The 16481-nt window shown below is 39.0% G+C and overlaps 1 protein-coding gene across 2 annotated transcripts in view; it reads left to right on the top strand.

The window, feature by feature from the left end:
• The window catches only part of SAR1 (SUPPRESSOR OF AUXIN RESISTANCE1), an 84260-nt gene that overhangs the window by 48415 nt on the left and 19364 nt on the right, over window positions 1–16481 (top strand). For both annotated transcript variants that reach the window (XM_089154751.1, XM_089154750.1), the window contains exons 14-24: window positions 4402–4564; window positions 4773–5050; window positions 5143–5330; window positions 5651–5724; window positions 5807–6147; window positions 8084–8152; window positions 13554–13872; window positions 14059–14190; window positions 14290–14398; window positions 14484–14555; window positions 14712–14847. In XM_089154751.1, coding sequence (XP_089010877.1) covers window positions 4402–4564; window positions 4773–5050; window positions 5143–5330; window positions 5651–5724; window positions 5807–6147; window positions 8084–8152; window positions 13554–13872; window positions 14059–14190; window positions 14290–14398; window positions 14484–14555; window positions 14712–14847 — 1881 coding nt within the window. The remainder of the gene's footprint in view (window positions 1–4401; window positions 4565–4772; window positions 5051–5142; window positions 5331–5650; window positions 5725–5806; window positions 6148–8083; window positions 8153–13553; window positions 13873–14058; window positions 14191–14289; window positions 14399–14483; window positions 14556–14711; window positions 14848–16481) is intronic.

Raw genomic sequence — 16481 nt, 5'->3', positions numbered from 1 at the left:
GCTCTCGACCTCCATCTCGTCTCGCCTATGTGAAAAACGAGATATCTCGCGAGATCTCACAAGATCTCCCATCATATATGGAACCATTATTCACGTGGAACCTTCTTTACTAGATTTTGAATGTTCAAAAAGCTATTATTCCCCTTTATGCAACCTCAAAGTTGAAAAGGGGGATACAACCCAAGGAACCTGGTCTTTGATCAAGTGGACCAATTAGTTCTTCCTGTCTCATCATTAGTTGTGCTGCAAGTTGAGAGCATGGGCTCTAGGGAGATAGGGAAAGGAGTCGAACCATCATCAAGAAGTTTATGTTTTAAAAACAGGGGGAAAGAAAAATCCACAGAGAGGGTCTAACACAAAAAAATAGCACTTAAATTATTCTTCTCTCACATAATATGGATACAAAATCAAAATATCCATAAAAGAACTCAGATTAACAACCCCCCCCCCCCCCAAAAAAAAAAAAAATATATATATATATATATACACACACACAAACATATACAACAACAAAAAGCCTTGTCCCAACTAAATGGGGTCGGCTACATGGATTCTTGCCCTCCAATCAGTTCTGTTCGAGGCCATGCTAGATACAAGGCCTAAGCTATACATATCCTTTCTCACCACTTCTCCTAAGGTTATCTTAGGTCTACCCCTAGCTCTTCTAGTTCCTTCAATATGGATTATATCACTTCTCCGTACAGGAGCATTTATAGGTCTCCGTTGAACGTGGCCGTGCCACCTCAAACGACTTTCTCTAAGCTTATCACTTATGGGAGCAACTCCCAGACCAACTCTAATATGATTATTTCTTATCTTATCCATCCTAGTTTTGCCACTCATCCATCTTAGCATCCTCATTTCTACTACATTGAGTTTATCTATATGATTCTTTTTAACACCCAACACTCGCACCGTACATCATAGCTGGTCGAACAACGGTCCTATAAAATTTTCCTTTAAGCTTTAATGGAATATGCCGATCACATAAGACCCCGGACGCACCTCTCCACTTCATCCACCCTATTTTAATTCTTTGGGAAACCTCATCTTCTAAATCACCTCTTTTACTTATGATTGAACCTAGGTACCTAAAACAATCACTCTGAGGAATCTCTTTATCGTCAAGTATCACCACCTCATCATCTGGCCGATCATGACTAAAGTTACAAACTAAATATTCTGTCTTCGATCTACTAAGTTTAAAGCCTTTTGATTCCAAAACTAATCTCCATGATTCTAATTTGGTATTAATCCCCACTTGGGTCTCATCAATCAACACAATATCATCCGCAAAAAGCATACACCAGGGGACCTCATCTTGAATGTCTTTGGTTAATTCATCCATTACCAGTGCAAATAGATATGGGCTTAAAGTTGACCCTTGATGTAGCCCAATTGTTATCGGGAATTCATTACTTTGTCCCCCCACTGTTCTAACACTAGTCACCGAACCATCATACATATCCTTAACTATATTTATATATTTACTTGCAACACTTCTTTTCTCTAGTACTTGCCGAATTAACGCTCTAGGGACTCTATCATAAGCTTTTTCTAGGTCAATAAAAACCAGAGTGATTGTTCATATATAAGCCTAAAAATTAACATTTGTACGGCTGCAAATCATTATCCAAAAATCTAAAAAACTTCATGATTTTGAGCCTGAATATACAAGGATTTCAGTTGCTTGTTTATGAGCCTGCTGTATTCGAGAGCCAGTTAGAGTTAGTGTTCCAAATCATATGATCACTATTGCTCAGACCCATGTGCCTCAAGAAACATATGTTTGCCTTTTGACATCACAAACAGCTTTGCTGCTACATTGGCACTACCAGGATCGTGGTTCTCCCAGATGCCTCAACGCTTCCTGCTGCTTGAGAAACTGCCATTGTCTCATCTGGAGTTCATCCCCTAGGTCGCTTATAATTGTAGGACCCTTTAAAAATATCCTTTTGGGTGCCAGAACAGCGCTTGCAGCACCACTAGGTTTTATCACAATGAAGTCAGCTGGAGCCACTGATCAGTCTTATACAAGTATTGCCCCCAAAATGGAACCATCCCTTTTACCCACTATTACTTGCACCACCTTTTGTATGAAGGGAATACAATCTTTTCTCCAAACTCAAATTATGTAGTACACAGCAAGTTAAGACTAAGAACAAATTCAGGAAACAGTATAAACGAGGATACATTACTATGGCATTCCACCAAATAAAAGGAAGATTGCATTCTAAGCTACTGATTCCTCATGAAATTGCCTTAAATGCATTCATTTATGATTTTATACTTTTTACACCTAAGAACCTTGTCGCTTCGTTCGTGAACCCGATCTCGATGGCCATCTTAGTAGACCAAAAACCCGATCTTGGTGGGTTTTAGGGCTCCTCTGGGGCTATAAATTGGTGTCCAAGCTATTTTAGGCCTTCAACACATAGTGGTGGCTTTAGACTCATGAGAAAACAACTCTATATGTGAGTTCCAATTTGACCATAAGTTTGAAATCACTGTGCTAAAGAAATGCGAAGATGCAAACTTAGAAGATGGAGTCTAAGATATAATAGAGCCATTTACAGAACATTAGTATTTTTGATAATATTTTAATTTTAATCTTGGTTCAAATCTCCCCAAGATTTTGGCGAAATTCCTCTGAAATCTCGGTTCTATAAAACCGAGATGAAATGCATGGTGAGAAAAAGAAAAAAACCAAATTTTGACCAAAATGGTGCAGCCACAAGCTTACTTTTACCATGTTTCAAGCAAGATCTGCACATTCTGCAAATCTCGACTCAATACCTCCAGCAGGGTTCCCTCATTTTGATTCTTAAACTCTGTTTTTGGCCTCAAATCCCTCCACTCCTTCGTCAAGAAACCTCTACTTTGATGGACTGTTGGGGATTAAACATCATTTACAGTTAGGTATGGGTATTTCCTAAAATTTAGATTCTTGATGTTTGATGCAGCAAAACATGTTTGTTCCTTTTCAATTCGATATATGCTTAAATTAGGAGCATGATGTATGGATGTATGCTCTTCAATTTTTTTTATTTTTCTGTGGAGGAGTCCTAGTTATAAGACTGGTCCACAAAATATGAAGTGTTTCCAAATATTTTGATCATTCATGCTTCCAAGTTAATATTGGTGTTGCTAATCAAGGTTCGAATTTTTGTCTTGTCTCAAGGTTTTGACCACCTCGAGATGACTGACACCTTAAAAATTTGGCAAAATTTTGCTGAAAGCTGGATCAAGATTGTGCCAAGTTTTTGTGCATTTTATGGCTGTTTTTCACCCGGTTTTTGTTGGACAGCCTATTTTAAGGCAAATAAACACATTTCCATGGTTATTATTTTGACCAAAACACAACAAAAATTGGTCTTCTTCGCACATGCTTGGTTATACATGGACGAAACTGAATCTATTTTCACAAATCTAAACATGGTTGAAGTATAAATCGACATAAATGAGAAGCATTTTCAATTGATAATCAAGAAACATTGAAACTTTATTAAAATATGGATAACAAACACGTAAAACATAAGTGTCTTGGAAGGAGTCAAATCTCAATTACAAGTTACAAATTACAAAACACCAACTCGTAATTCATACCTCATAACACATCAAATAGAAAACTAATGAAAATCCTCAAGACATCGACTAATAAAAGCTGCTATCTCGGCCTTCTTCAATCCCACTGTATGTCCATTGGACTTGATGTGCATTGTGCTCTGACTGTGCCACATATACATCCCACAACTTAGAATGTAAGAAGTACTGAATATAATCACATATTCACATACCACCTCCATGTATGTGGCATCATCAGTATACTGAAGGTAATCCATCCTAGGATGTGGGTCATCATACTGCAAGGTACTACCCATTCTGCCGCCAGGTATGGCTATGGTGGCTGGTGTGCAGGGACTGGAATAGGGACAGAGTATGAGAACATCTCATCAATAAATGAAGATCCATATGACCATACTGTAATTGTGAGTGGGAGCCATAGCCAACGCTGGAATATGATGGAGCAGGCATATACTCCCCCATCCTAACCATCGGGAGCCATAGCCAACGCTAGAATATGATGGAGCAGGCATATACTTCCCCGTCCTAACCATCTGACTATATGGTTTGAAATATGATATACTCTGCTCTGAGGCCTTCCTAGATGAACTCTGATTAGTGAGTCGGTGACTGGTCTACAATATATATGTCACACATAAACTTTAGGGGATGCTTGAGCAATTTATCATTTTGGTTTGCCTGGATTTTCGTTCTTAAGGATGGCTTTATTTATTTATTCATAACTTTGTTTTGCAGTTGTCTAGGTGTCTTAGTTTGTAATTATTTCCAAGATTTGGTAAGTTGTTATTTACTTCATTTTCTCTCCTCTGATTGCAGGTTCTCATGTCCCACAATGATATCTCCAGAATTAAACTTGAACTAATTCCGATGATATATGAAATTCTTGCCGAGTGGCTTATCCTCTATTTTTTGGGAACTACTCCTTCAGAGTCTCCGGCCTTGGAAGATTTCAGTTCTCGACTTTCTTCACTGCACATTGGTGAGACCATGCTGATATCATCACAGAATGTTATCATCATGTTTATTTCATGATAGATTGTTATGATTTATTAGTGGACATTATTTGTATAGTTTTGCATGTGGCCAAACATATTGTAGGTTAAAATGAAGCTGGTTTCTTCATTTTAATAAAAAGGAAAGAGACATTATGGCATGCAATTTATCTTTATTAGAATTCACGTCTTCAGGTAGCCACAATGATACGACTTCATGGAACAAAATGCTTGGCACATGTGATTTTACACTAGCGTGTATACTCGTACCCAATTTCAATAGTTCCTTTGAGGAGCATGGCTATATTTCTTCAAGACATTTCGGTAACCCTGAAAAGATCATCAGTTCAACACGGAACTTCTGCAGCTGGATTATCTGGGGCCGGACTGGAGAAGAAAAAACATCTATGTTTAGCCGTATTTCTGAACTTGCGCTTGTTCTCCTCAGGCATGGCCAATTTGTAGCTGTTGAGGTTTACTTCATCTTTCATTCTTGTATTATCTTTTTATATTTTTAATTTTTAATTTTTAATGAGAATATGACGTGTGTTGTGTTTACTTAAAGAACCTGCTTGCGATTATCGAGGCACATTCACGACGAGAGAAGATATCCCAGAGTGTTCAGACTACCGATGGTGAATGGTGCATGCATCTTCATCTCCTTGGATGTTGTCTTCTTGCAAGTTCACAATCTGGATTGCCAGAAATTTCAAAGCAGAGAAAAATTCTTGAAGCTGTTCGCTGCTTTTTTAGGTATCTGTATTCTGACATCTCTTTATATTATTTATTTTTAATTTACAATGCTATTGAAAAGGTAAGTGTAGTAACACCAAGGAATGAAATGTCAAGAACAAGGAACTACTTGAAGATTGAACTAGACAATTATGAGGTACCTTCAATGAGTTGTCTAGATGTAGAGATAAAACATTTTTCACTCAATACTCTTGCAGGATTGCTTATACATTAGCATCTGTGTTCATTTTGATTTGCATACTTTGTGTAAGTGCATATCGACATGTCTGCTGATCTTATCGGTTCCTGATTCATATCATTACAATAATCTCTGAATGCAGAGCTTCATGTGGACAAGGGGCTCACCAGGCCTTGCAGACTTTTCCTTTGCAAACAGGCTTTCATCCTGGTTACAGTGAGTAACAACTTGAATTATATGTTTTCTTTTCCATTAACAAAATGACATTTATTTTCTGTTCCTTTTTATGTTCTATCAGGTGGTGACTCTGAAGCAGCGTGGAAGCTTCATTATTATCAATGGGCAATGCAGACTTTTGAGCAATATAATCTGAGTGAGGGTGCCAGCCAGTTTGCTTTTGCTGCCCTGGAGCAAGTTGATGAAGCCCTTAGATTGAGCAATGATACTGCTGAAAGCCATCTTTCTGAGCCTGCAACTGCTATTAGAGGGAGGCTTTGGGCAAATATTTTCAAGTTCACATTAGATCTAAACCGCTATTATGATGCGTATTGCGCAATAATTTCCAACCCAGATGAAGATAGCAAATATGTCTGTCTAAGGCGTTTGATAATTGTACTTTGTGAGCATAGAGCCAGTAAGGTAATAATTAGAAGCCATCCTTTTCTATATTAGCAATCTGTTGATATTGTATTTTCTCATGAATTGGTTGATCCTTGTGCTGCTTGATGCATTTGTTTCTTGGAGACATCTGATCTTCTTGGGTAGTGGACTAGTGGTAGGACCATAGGATCCTCAGGATGAAAGGATGAGGGAGACAGTGATTCCCCCTTTTTTTGGGTTATTTTTGAATATTTTCCTTATCTCTTGTTGGTCATTCCTTGTCATCTTTCCCTTCTTGTTATTTTCCTTTTATGGCTAATGCATGTTGGAGTTATAGGAGGAGTCGACTCTTTTGTGCGGGTGAGTAAATATTTCATTACTGAGATGAACAAGAGATGCAAGGAGCCCCTAAAGAAGGGAAAAGGAAAACAATAAGGAGAGTAATGCATTTAAGATTCTCCAATTGGTTAAAGTTGATCTAAAAATATCTCATTTTTATCCCTTTTTTTGGGTAGATTATTTTAGCCCACTATTGGATTCTGTAGGCCTTGGGCTTTTAATCTTTGAATTTTTTAATGTAATGGACCTAATTCATTAGTATCAAAAAGTGGGGGTAATTTTAGTATATGGAATCAATTGCAAGGAGTTTTGGATTTTACTTGATTCTTTTATTTAAGTCTTATGTTGGGGGGGGGGGGGGGTGGAATCTTGATTAGGATTGACAGTTATGTGTCCTAGCTTTAGTTGTGCCCAACTTATAGTTGTTTTTTAGTATCATTAGGGTGAAATTTTGTTAGTTAAATTTGAAATTGCTGATTTATATGCATGTACTACATCCGTCTGAATAAAGGATGTCTATTCTCTAAGAGTTTTGGTGTTGTTGAGCATGTATATGGGATTGCCATCCCATAATTGATTTCTTCTCAACTTTTTTATTTGTTGCTGCTTTTTCTTACCCCTCCCTCTAAAGCATCATCAACCAATCAAGCACTTGTTCATGATGATTTTCAGAAACGGCAGGTTTGAATCATACCCAGCCCCTTTTGTTCTTCTTCTAATGCTCTAACACATCAATCCCAGCTTCCCCCTTTATGTTCAATTTCCCAAGACTTAAAATCACCCATAAACCATTCTCACCATCAGAAACAGCCAGTTTTTTTTTCTTCTTTTTAATCAAGTATCCCCCTGCTCCTGGAGGAAACTGGATTCTACATGTGGCAACCCATCTCCTACTCAAACAGTCAAACCACAGAAGGCCCCATCCCTTGTATTTCATGGGAAACCCCTAAAAATTCCACAGCCCAAACTTAACCGTCACAGTTCTCTACAAATCTGACTGATTACTCCCTGCATCCTTCTTATAAAACCACTCAAATTTGGTTGAACTTTGACAGGTCACAACCTTAGATTCCCCAATATTTTGTTTCATGAAACTAGGAAACTGAGCCCAGGTCACAACCTTGGCTTCTTTGCTGCATGATTTGGATTTTTTTGATTGTCTTCTTATAGTTATTTCTTGACTTATAGATTCCTCGGTTTTGGTGGATCCAATATCCATTGTAATGTTACTCTACGGAATAAAAAATCATGCTTTCTTGTTAATCTCCCCCTTCCCTCCCTGTGTATTCCCCCCCCCCCCCACACACACACAAAAAAAAAAGAGAAAAAGAAAAAAAAGGGGGGCCATTTTTCATATACTTCTGTGTTGATTTTAAGAAAAAAGAAATGGTAGCTATATTTGTTATGAGAACCTGAATGTCGTCTTCTTTATCTTTTCGTGGGAGGATTTTTGTGAATGCTTTGTTGTCTGAGGTTGTGTTCCATACAGTTTGTCCAGTGACAAGGATGCCATTAAATTGCCTCGTCACTGATATATCCATTATGTTTTAATGAGATACAGAACTAATGTGGAACTAAACCTTGCTTCCTAGTTTGACATGTGGTAGTGATGCATTTTTTATTTTTATTTTTGCAGGCTCTTTGTGATGGTCAACTACCATTTATTGGGTTAACAGAAAAGGTGAGGCAAGAGCTTATGTGGAAGGTATGTCCAGTACCAGTTGTTATGTATTCTTTTGAGCTGCTCTTGGATCTGTTATTTATTAGGAAGGTTATTAATGGCCCTAGGATTTGGGAACTTTGCTTTATGCCAACTTGCCATATTACAATACAGGGATCGGTCCAAGCAATGACGAAACCTGGGTAGAACCAGGAACTAGGGGGAGCTATGCCCCTCAACCATTGGATATAATTGGGTAGTTGTGACTTGTGAGAGGATGAACACCTGCTGCCCAATCCCATTCCCCAACCAAAGTATTAAATTAAAATAAAATAAAATAAAAAAAGAAAGAAAGAAGAAGAAGAAGGAGCACCCTCAACTCCACAGAAGGGGAAAAATGGATTTTTTGAATTATGTTAAGTAGACTGAAAATACACCCTCAGAATTTTATTCAAGTAAGCTAAAGAAAAAGAAGAGTTTAATGTAGCTTAAAAGTTAAAAAAGAAGCTTGTTCTGTGGATCCAAGGTAATATAACTATCTTATGATAACGTAGGGTGTAGTTGTCTAGGACTCTAGGAGAGCTCCTAAAGTGCAATGTCTAAGTCAATAAGTGCATGCTTGTTTTTTTTTTTTTGGGTGAATAAAAACTCAGTACCAAACCCCTCAGTAAGGAGACAGAAAAAAATAAAATGATTATACAAAGAGAAAGCCAAACAAACAAAAGAAGGGGGAGGTGAGGGGGCCATAGAGCTAATAACCAGTAGGGATAGAAGACTTGAGATACCAGATAACAATAATACGCCTATTGCTTGGGGAATTATTGAAAGTGTGAAAGGGAGCATCTAAATATGTAAGTCCACATCAAAAGATATGGCTTTCCGAATCATGTTTACAGTCCTAGAATTGGAGGTCCATCTTTAAGATTTTGCTCCATCGAAATATGCATTACTGATACCCCCCAAAAACCAATTCCAATAGTTTCATAAATGGAGTTGCTTGCAAACGGTCTGAGGATCCACGATCCTTTTTGGGTAGGGCAACCAAAGCAACGAGAACAGGGCCAAATGGGGGCTAGACTTACCAAATGAGAGGGATAGGGAGCTAGAGGAAAGATGGTTAATGTCTTTAGCATCATTTCAACACAAAAAGATACCATTAGCGAGGACAGTTATGTAGCAATGAATGAGAAAAGCTTGGGCTGAGATGCGAAGGATTAAGGGTTTCCAAACAGTGAAGGGATGACAAGTGAATTTGATAGGAGGCCCAAACCATCTTGTGCCAAGTAACCATGAGGCCAAGATTGCGATCCGAGCTCCAAGCAGATGAGGTGAGGTGGTGAAAAAGCCAATAGGGGAGGCTAACCAAATGGTGGGGTGTGGGTTGGTATGGTTGTGGGAATGGTGGTGAGGTCCAGATGTGTGTGAGACCACCAGAGGGGGTGGAAGACCTGAGAGAGATGAAAGAGGGGAGAGAGTATCTTTAGGGAGGCGCACGCAGTTCATTGACTTTACATGCACTAGAATTATACGAGATGCCAAAGGGTGCCAAGGGTACAACCAAAACAAAATTGAGGATCTGTTAGGGATCTTTGTGGAAATAGAGGTGAGGGCAAGAGGCCAAAGAGAAATGAGCTTTCTCCAAAGCCAGGAAGGTTTGCTAGACAACAAAGCAGTCAAAATGGAGTCTAACTTGAGAAGATAAGGGTTGACCAAGTTGATCTAGATAAGAGTCCCTTTTTCAAGGAGATTTTCCAAATGAGCTTGAGGAGGCTACCAATATTATAGTCTCAAATTTTGCAGATACCCAGACCTCCTTTAACTTTGGGGAGTCAAATGTAGGACCAACTCAAGGACTGGAAAATCTAGAGGTATTTTACCTTTCCAAAGGAAGGAACAAAAGGACTTCATAGATTTTATAGTGGAAGTGTGAAAAGAAAAGATCCCACAGCCAGTAAACGTAAGATGATCGGAGGACAGCTGATAAGGGTTGTCCTACTAGCAAAAGATAGAAGCTTGCCTTTCCAGAGTTGGTGCCTCATACCAATGAGACCAAGAACAGGGGAATGGTTAGACGGTAAGCCTCGCAGGGATAAGAGGGAGACCAAAAAGGTAACCTAAAGAGAGAACACAAATGAAAAATAGTGAGGTAGAATGGCCTTACAGGGACAGAAACACCGACCAAGAAAAACTGGCTTTTTGGAGGTTGATATAAAGGCTGGAGAGGGATTCAAATAACTGGAGGAGAGAATGGAGGACATGGAGGTAGATGTGGAGGAGGCCTTTGAGAAGATTCTTGTGCATGCTTCTATTTGCCACAGGGACAAAGAGTCAAGAGTTCACAATTTTTAGAGTGATTGTCCACATCACCCTTCACTGAGTTTCAGCCTGAAAGTGTGATGCCTTAACAGTGCAATTGACACATGATACTAAGCTAGGTTTGCAAGACAACTATCAAGCAGTGGCAGTTTCTCTATATTTTTAGTTTGTATGACAGAATTAGCTTTGAGATTTACTCAGTCGTCAACAGACATGATCTCTTATAGATCTAATTGTAAAAAAAATTTCAGCTTGGTTCTCCATTCATGATTAGAAAATGAAAAGAAACAAGAGGAGATAGTCCAACAAAATAGCGGACCACTTGACAATGTTGAGATGGACAAATATATTCAGCCGTAAAATATCCATCCATCCGATGGTTGGATTGGTTACATGATGTAACCCAACTCTAGAGATAGGATTAATAATTCCCATAAGTTTAGGGTTACCGCAAAATCTTCCAGCAATAATCCCCCAAAATAAGGTGGGATTGTTATGGTTTGTAGGGAAGGACAAGGAGATAAAATTGGGATCCTAATGGGTTGGTAGGGAAAAGTTAGGGTTGGATCAAATCCCTATGTGATACACTTGGGAGACTAAAGTTATCCTAGGATTGATGGAAATAGGAACGGGGTAATCATGGTTGTCAAGGCGGCGACGTGTCAAAATGGTTGGGGCTCCGCCTAGGCAATTAGGTGAAAAAGTGGTGCCTAGGCGGCGATGAGGTGATCAAGGCGGTTTGGTCAATTTTTTTTCTTTTCTTTCAATACAACTACTTTTAAACTGATAAATTTCTACTATCCAAGAAGAACACAAACATAAGTTCATCCCATTAAATATCATAACATACGACTACAAACTATATCAAATTATAAGTTCAAAAATGAAAGTAGTAATTTTACATTTTAACTTACCTCTATGATAGTGTGATGCTAAATAAGTGCCTTGTACATAGACCCTACGAATTGTTTGACTTTTTTTAAATAAATGCATAGTTTTTGAATCCGAATAAGAATTGATATGTCTGCTTTTTACCACCTTTTTAACCAAACGCGATAAATTAATAGATCACATCATTCCAATTTCCAAATCATTATCCATTTAATGATTCATTGATTTTCGATTCCGAAATGATTGACTATTATATTTGTATGCGACTCTAGAATAAAATTTGATTTTAAAAAATGAAGAAAAAATGGTATCATGTACAAAATGTCAATAAAGTGACCGCTTTGGCGTCTAGGCGCAATAAGGGGCACAATGCGACAAAGCGGTAGTTATTAGGCGAAAAAGTGGCTGAAAAACTGCATGTCAACAAATGGTGGTTGAAAAACCACCTTACCGCCTAGGCGGGCACTTTGAAAACCATGAGTGTAATTTGGATTGGTTTGGTATGGTCTAGGTAGATTGTGGGGATTATTCCTGGATGAAACAACAGATAAAGAAAATTTTGGGGTTTTAGGAAAGGATCTTGGGTAGGCATCTGAAGATCTTTGGCAATCTTTCTTTTCTTTTCTCTTTTTTTTTTTTTTTTGGTCTCTTCTTCTTCTTCTTCTGGTTGCCACTAGTCAGAAAAAGAGGGGAGAGAGAGAGAGGGTGCTGCAGGTTTTGGGGAGGAGGGGAATGGGTCTTGAGGGGTTGTAGGGGGTGGGGAAGGGGATATAAGGGCCTGCGATGGGTGGGGGAGCAGAAATAAGGGTCTGCAATGGGAGGCGGTGGTTCCTAGGGGTTGCGCAAGAAAGGGAAGAGGAGGGGGAGAGCTGAGACGGGTGTAGGATGAAGGGGGAGGGGGCTGGGGGTGTGTAGTTACTTGGAAGGCTGCTGGAGATGGAGGAGGGCTGCTGGATCTTGAAGAAGGTTGCTGCAAGTGAAGGCAAGAAACTCAAAATTCTGCTGTGGCCCTCCCAAGAAAGCCACAACTTGTTTCCCACAACAATTCTTAGATTTTTATTCAATGCAGACTAATCTTTCAATGAAGAGAATGGCTTATTTTATTGCCTTAAATCATGAAAGAGAGAATTTGACTTTGACTAGGAAATTGACTTTTTTTTTTTTTTTTTTTTTTTTTTAAAAGAGAAAGAAAAAGATGGATGACTAGGTAATTGACATACGACTCAACTAGGTTTTCTTTATAAGTTGCGATTCCCTTTACAATTAAATAACATACACATACTAAAAGAGTTTATCCTGAAATAAAAGACCTAATTTTCCATAAAAAATCCTACTTAAAGATAGATTCGTTATGTCACTAGAACTCAAACAGCTAACCCAAGCTAGGACTTCAGAATTGTGCTCAGAAAAAATAAAGCAAAATTTCTGCAAATAAAATAAGCAAGTAAATCAAACGGGAAAATGACCAAATTGCCCCTTTAGGGGTTCGGCCAGCCCTAATTGCGCCCCATTGGTTGGGCCTTGGGGCCCATACCAGGATTTCAGCTAGGGGGAGGGCCTTTGGTTACATTAGCCCTTCTAATGGTTAGAGTGTATAAGAATTCTAACCATAGTTGTCAAGGTGGTTAGGCAAGGTGAAGTGATAGACAGCGAAAACCAAGGTGTCAAAGCTGACAAGGCCACACCAGGAGACCTTGACCCAAAGAATGGCCAAGATGCCTAGGCATCACCTAGGTGACGCTTAGGCGATGCCTTGGTGACCATGATTCTAACGGAGTGTTGAATAATAGCCCCAATTTAAAGCTGAAAGACTTGACCTGTTCTTAGAAGTTAGAACAACTGATAATCACCTGTTAAAACCCAGCAACACCCTCCCCCACATACACTAAAAAGGAAAAATGGAACATAAATTACTGGGTCTATCCTTTGATGGAAGCCACACCCATTTTATTTATCAAGTTTCAGCACCAGGCAAGTAAGATAAGTATTCCAAAGTGATGAAATATCAGAAAAATTTCCACTAAATTCATTCCTTGTGCTTGTTTTCTCTGAAATTTGATGGTCTGGTGAGTTTTGGGTTCTTCTCATTGGAACCACCTTTGCTTGCCCGTGCTGCACATTTCTGTGACACATCTAAGGTCTATAATCTTACAGCAAAGTTTACAAGCCCTTGTACTGTTTATTTTCCCCTTATTTTAAACCCTGTGAAAGCCTTGTGGACATCTCTTGCACTCTGCAGGCTGAGCGCTCGGATTCTTCTGCAAACCCAAATGCATACAAATTGCTTTATGCTTTTGAAATGCATCGAAACAACTTCCGGAGGGCTGCTAGTTACATATACCGATATTCAGACCGTGTGAGAAGTGAAGCAACCTCAAAAGCACACCAGCTGGTTCCGATAGCTCTGCAGGAGAGAATAAACGGACTCTCTGCTGCTATCAATGCTCTGCATCTTGTTCATACTGCTTATTCATGGATTGACCCTCGTCTTGAAGACTATTCTTGCATGGATGAGCACCACCCAAGTAAAAGGCCGAGAAAATTTGTGGATGAGAGCTGTAAGTCTTAGCATTCATTCACTGTTTTGTATTCCATAATTGTTCTAGTTGTCAACATGGGCATGTGTTGTCGGCTCTGTAACGTGCTATTCTTTAATTGGCATGTTCGATTGAAGACTCAACATATTTTTTCAAAACACAACTGTGTACATCCTTTAGTCAATAATTCCATGTTACATGTTGCAGCTTTTCACAACGATGGGTTTCAAGCTCAGCGGCTGCAAAAGTATATTGATATTGAGAAAATTGAAAAGGAGTTTCTGTTAACATCAGCCCAATATTTACTTTGGCAGGCAAATGTGAAATCAACATTTACAGGTTAACTTTCAAAATTTGTGAAACAGTGAAGCCCTTAAGGGGTTTCTTTTTATAATATTTCTGACTCCCCTGGCTTGCTCCTCCTTTCTGTGCCTTTAGGAAGTCAAATACTCCCATCAGATGTAGTGGATATGCTAATCGAGACAGACTTATATGATATGGCATTTACAGTTCTACTGAAATTTTGGAACGGTTCAAGCTTGAAAAGGTTTGAATTTACCCGCAAGACTTATATGATATGGCATTTTACAGTTCTTTCTCTATGTTTGAAATATACACCATGATTCATGCAGGGAGCTTGAACGAGTCTTTGTTGCTATGTCGAAGAAGTGTTGCACAAATGGAGTAGTTTCTCCATATAAAGGGTACGGAAGAGGTTGCTTGTGTGCATGCTCTCCTTTCTTTTATTTTTTTTGGTTGCTGTCAGTCTGACCTGTTCATATCTGAATATTCTTGTTAACCCAGTTGCTCATGGAATAGGGATCATAACAATAATGTGATTTTGGTGCTCATGTGTTTAGGAATGATATCATAACACATCGTCCTTTATTGGCGTCGTCGGAGGATGAAATGTTTACTCAAAGTCCTTTTCTTTCCAGCCATTCTACTCATCAGTTGAGTGTGAATTCTCAGTGGGAAGCACTTGAAGTTCATCTGGTACGTAGATAATGTAATCTCATTCATGCTTCTCCACCCTAAGGTGTGCTTATAGAAGTATAGAACAACCAAAAGGATGGACTAACCAATAAATGTCACAACATGGTAATCATCATAATGGTGATAATTAAGAACTGCATACCTAGATCTTGTCTCATCTTGGTATCTTGACCCTACTGAGATGACCGATACATCAAGATTTCGGTCGAGATCTCACTAAAATCTGGCACAAGGTCTACTAGATTTCAGTGGTTTGTTTTGGTGGGTTTCAGCCATTTTGGGGTCTGGTTCTTGACATGAACACGATTTCACCCCTTGACCGATACTCTGTGGGCCCACAAGATGCCCCTAAGATGCCTCCCTAGGCTGGCTGAACCCTCTGGGTGGGATGTTTTGGGCACTTTCTGCCCTAATTAGTTGCTGGAATTTAATTCCAGTTTAACTCTAGAGGCCAATTTGGTTAAAGAGTCTTTGGTTTGAGTTAGTTGTTGAATCCTTGGTTCTTTTAAACTCTAGCACATGTAGCAATTTGATTTTTAATTAAATAAGAATTTAGCATGTGTTTATTAGAGTTCTAAGTTATTTAAACTTTTATTTCATCATGTGTCCATTAAAGATTTTTGGATGTTTTAGATTTTATGGGTCAAGGTTGAGATTTTGTGGTGTGACCTAATTTATAAATGAATCCCACCTAATGTCAAGTTCTTTTAGTGGGCTATAAATTAAGGCCTACTCTTTCTTTGTAGGTTAAGTCTAAATTAATAAACTTTGATTATTGCTTGTGGGAAATAAATTGTAATTTTCTTTGGGAAGGCCACACGGATTTTCTGCTCTTTCGTTTCAACTACAGCAGTACATCTTCAAGCTCCAGAAACCATTCATCCTCAATGGCAACTTCATCAAGTAAGTTTACAACCCCAGCTCCATTCCTCCTTCCCTACCCTAGCAAGGCTTCCCACCCTTACCCCTTCACCCCAGCCCCTCCCCTGGTCTTGCGCAACCCTATTTCCCCTTCCCCCATTGCTGCCTTGAATTGGCAGCAACCTGCGCAATCCCCACGACACTCCTGCACCTTTACCCCACCCCCACGATCACCCCTAGACATCCCCTACCCTTCCCCTACCATGCAACACCCCCCTCCCTTCTCCAACCAATTCAGCCTGTGTCACCCAAGTAATATAGAAGTAAGAGGGATATCGTTCCCACGAGGATCGAGTTGAGTCAAAGTGTCAAACTACATACTAACTTCAAAAACACTTTTAATTATCTAGTCGAACAACAATGAGAATAATTAAAATTTAGCTACTGATTATACTAACAAAAACATGAATGAGAATACTACACAAATCAATTAACGAAAATACTAGAGTTTCGATTTCACCAAACATGTAATAAATTATCAATCCCTTCCTTTCATATAATCAATTTACTTTCTACTCTTGTTGACAGGACTACTAAATTAGATCACCCCACTTGTTTTGCTTGAGGGTCCCTAACACACAAAATCTCTTCTACCTTTTATGCATAGAAGATCAATTCAATGCATTGCTTGAAGCACGGAATCCCTAAACAATGTCGAACAAGTTGTCTAACCTATCACGCGTTAGATGTAATTTATCAATCTTCAACCCTAG

Source organism: Hakea prostrata, chromosome 5, assembly GCF_041222555.1.
Source record: "Hakea prostrata isolate BN-2017 chromosome 5, UWA_Hpros_2, whole genome shotgun sequence".
NCBI lineage: Eukaryota > Viridiplantae > Streptophyta > Magnoliopsida > Proteales > Proteaceae > Hakea > Hakea prostrata.
The sequence above is the reverse complement of the archived record's forward strand: the minus strand, read 5'-3'. Positions and strand labels throughout refer to the sequence as shown.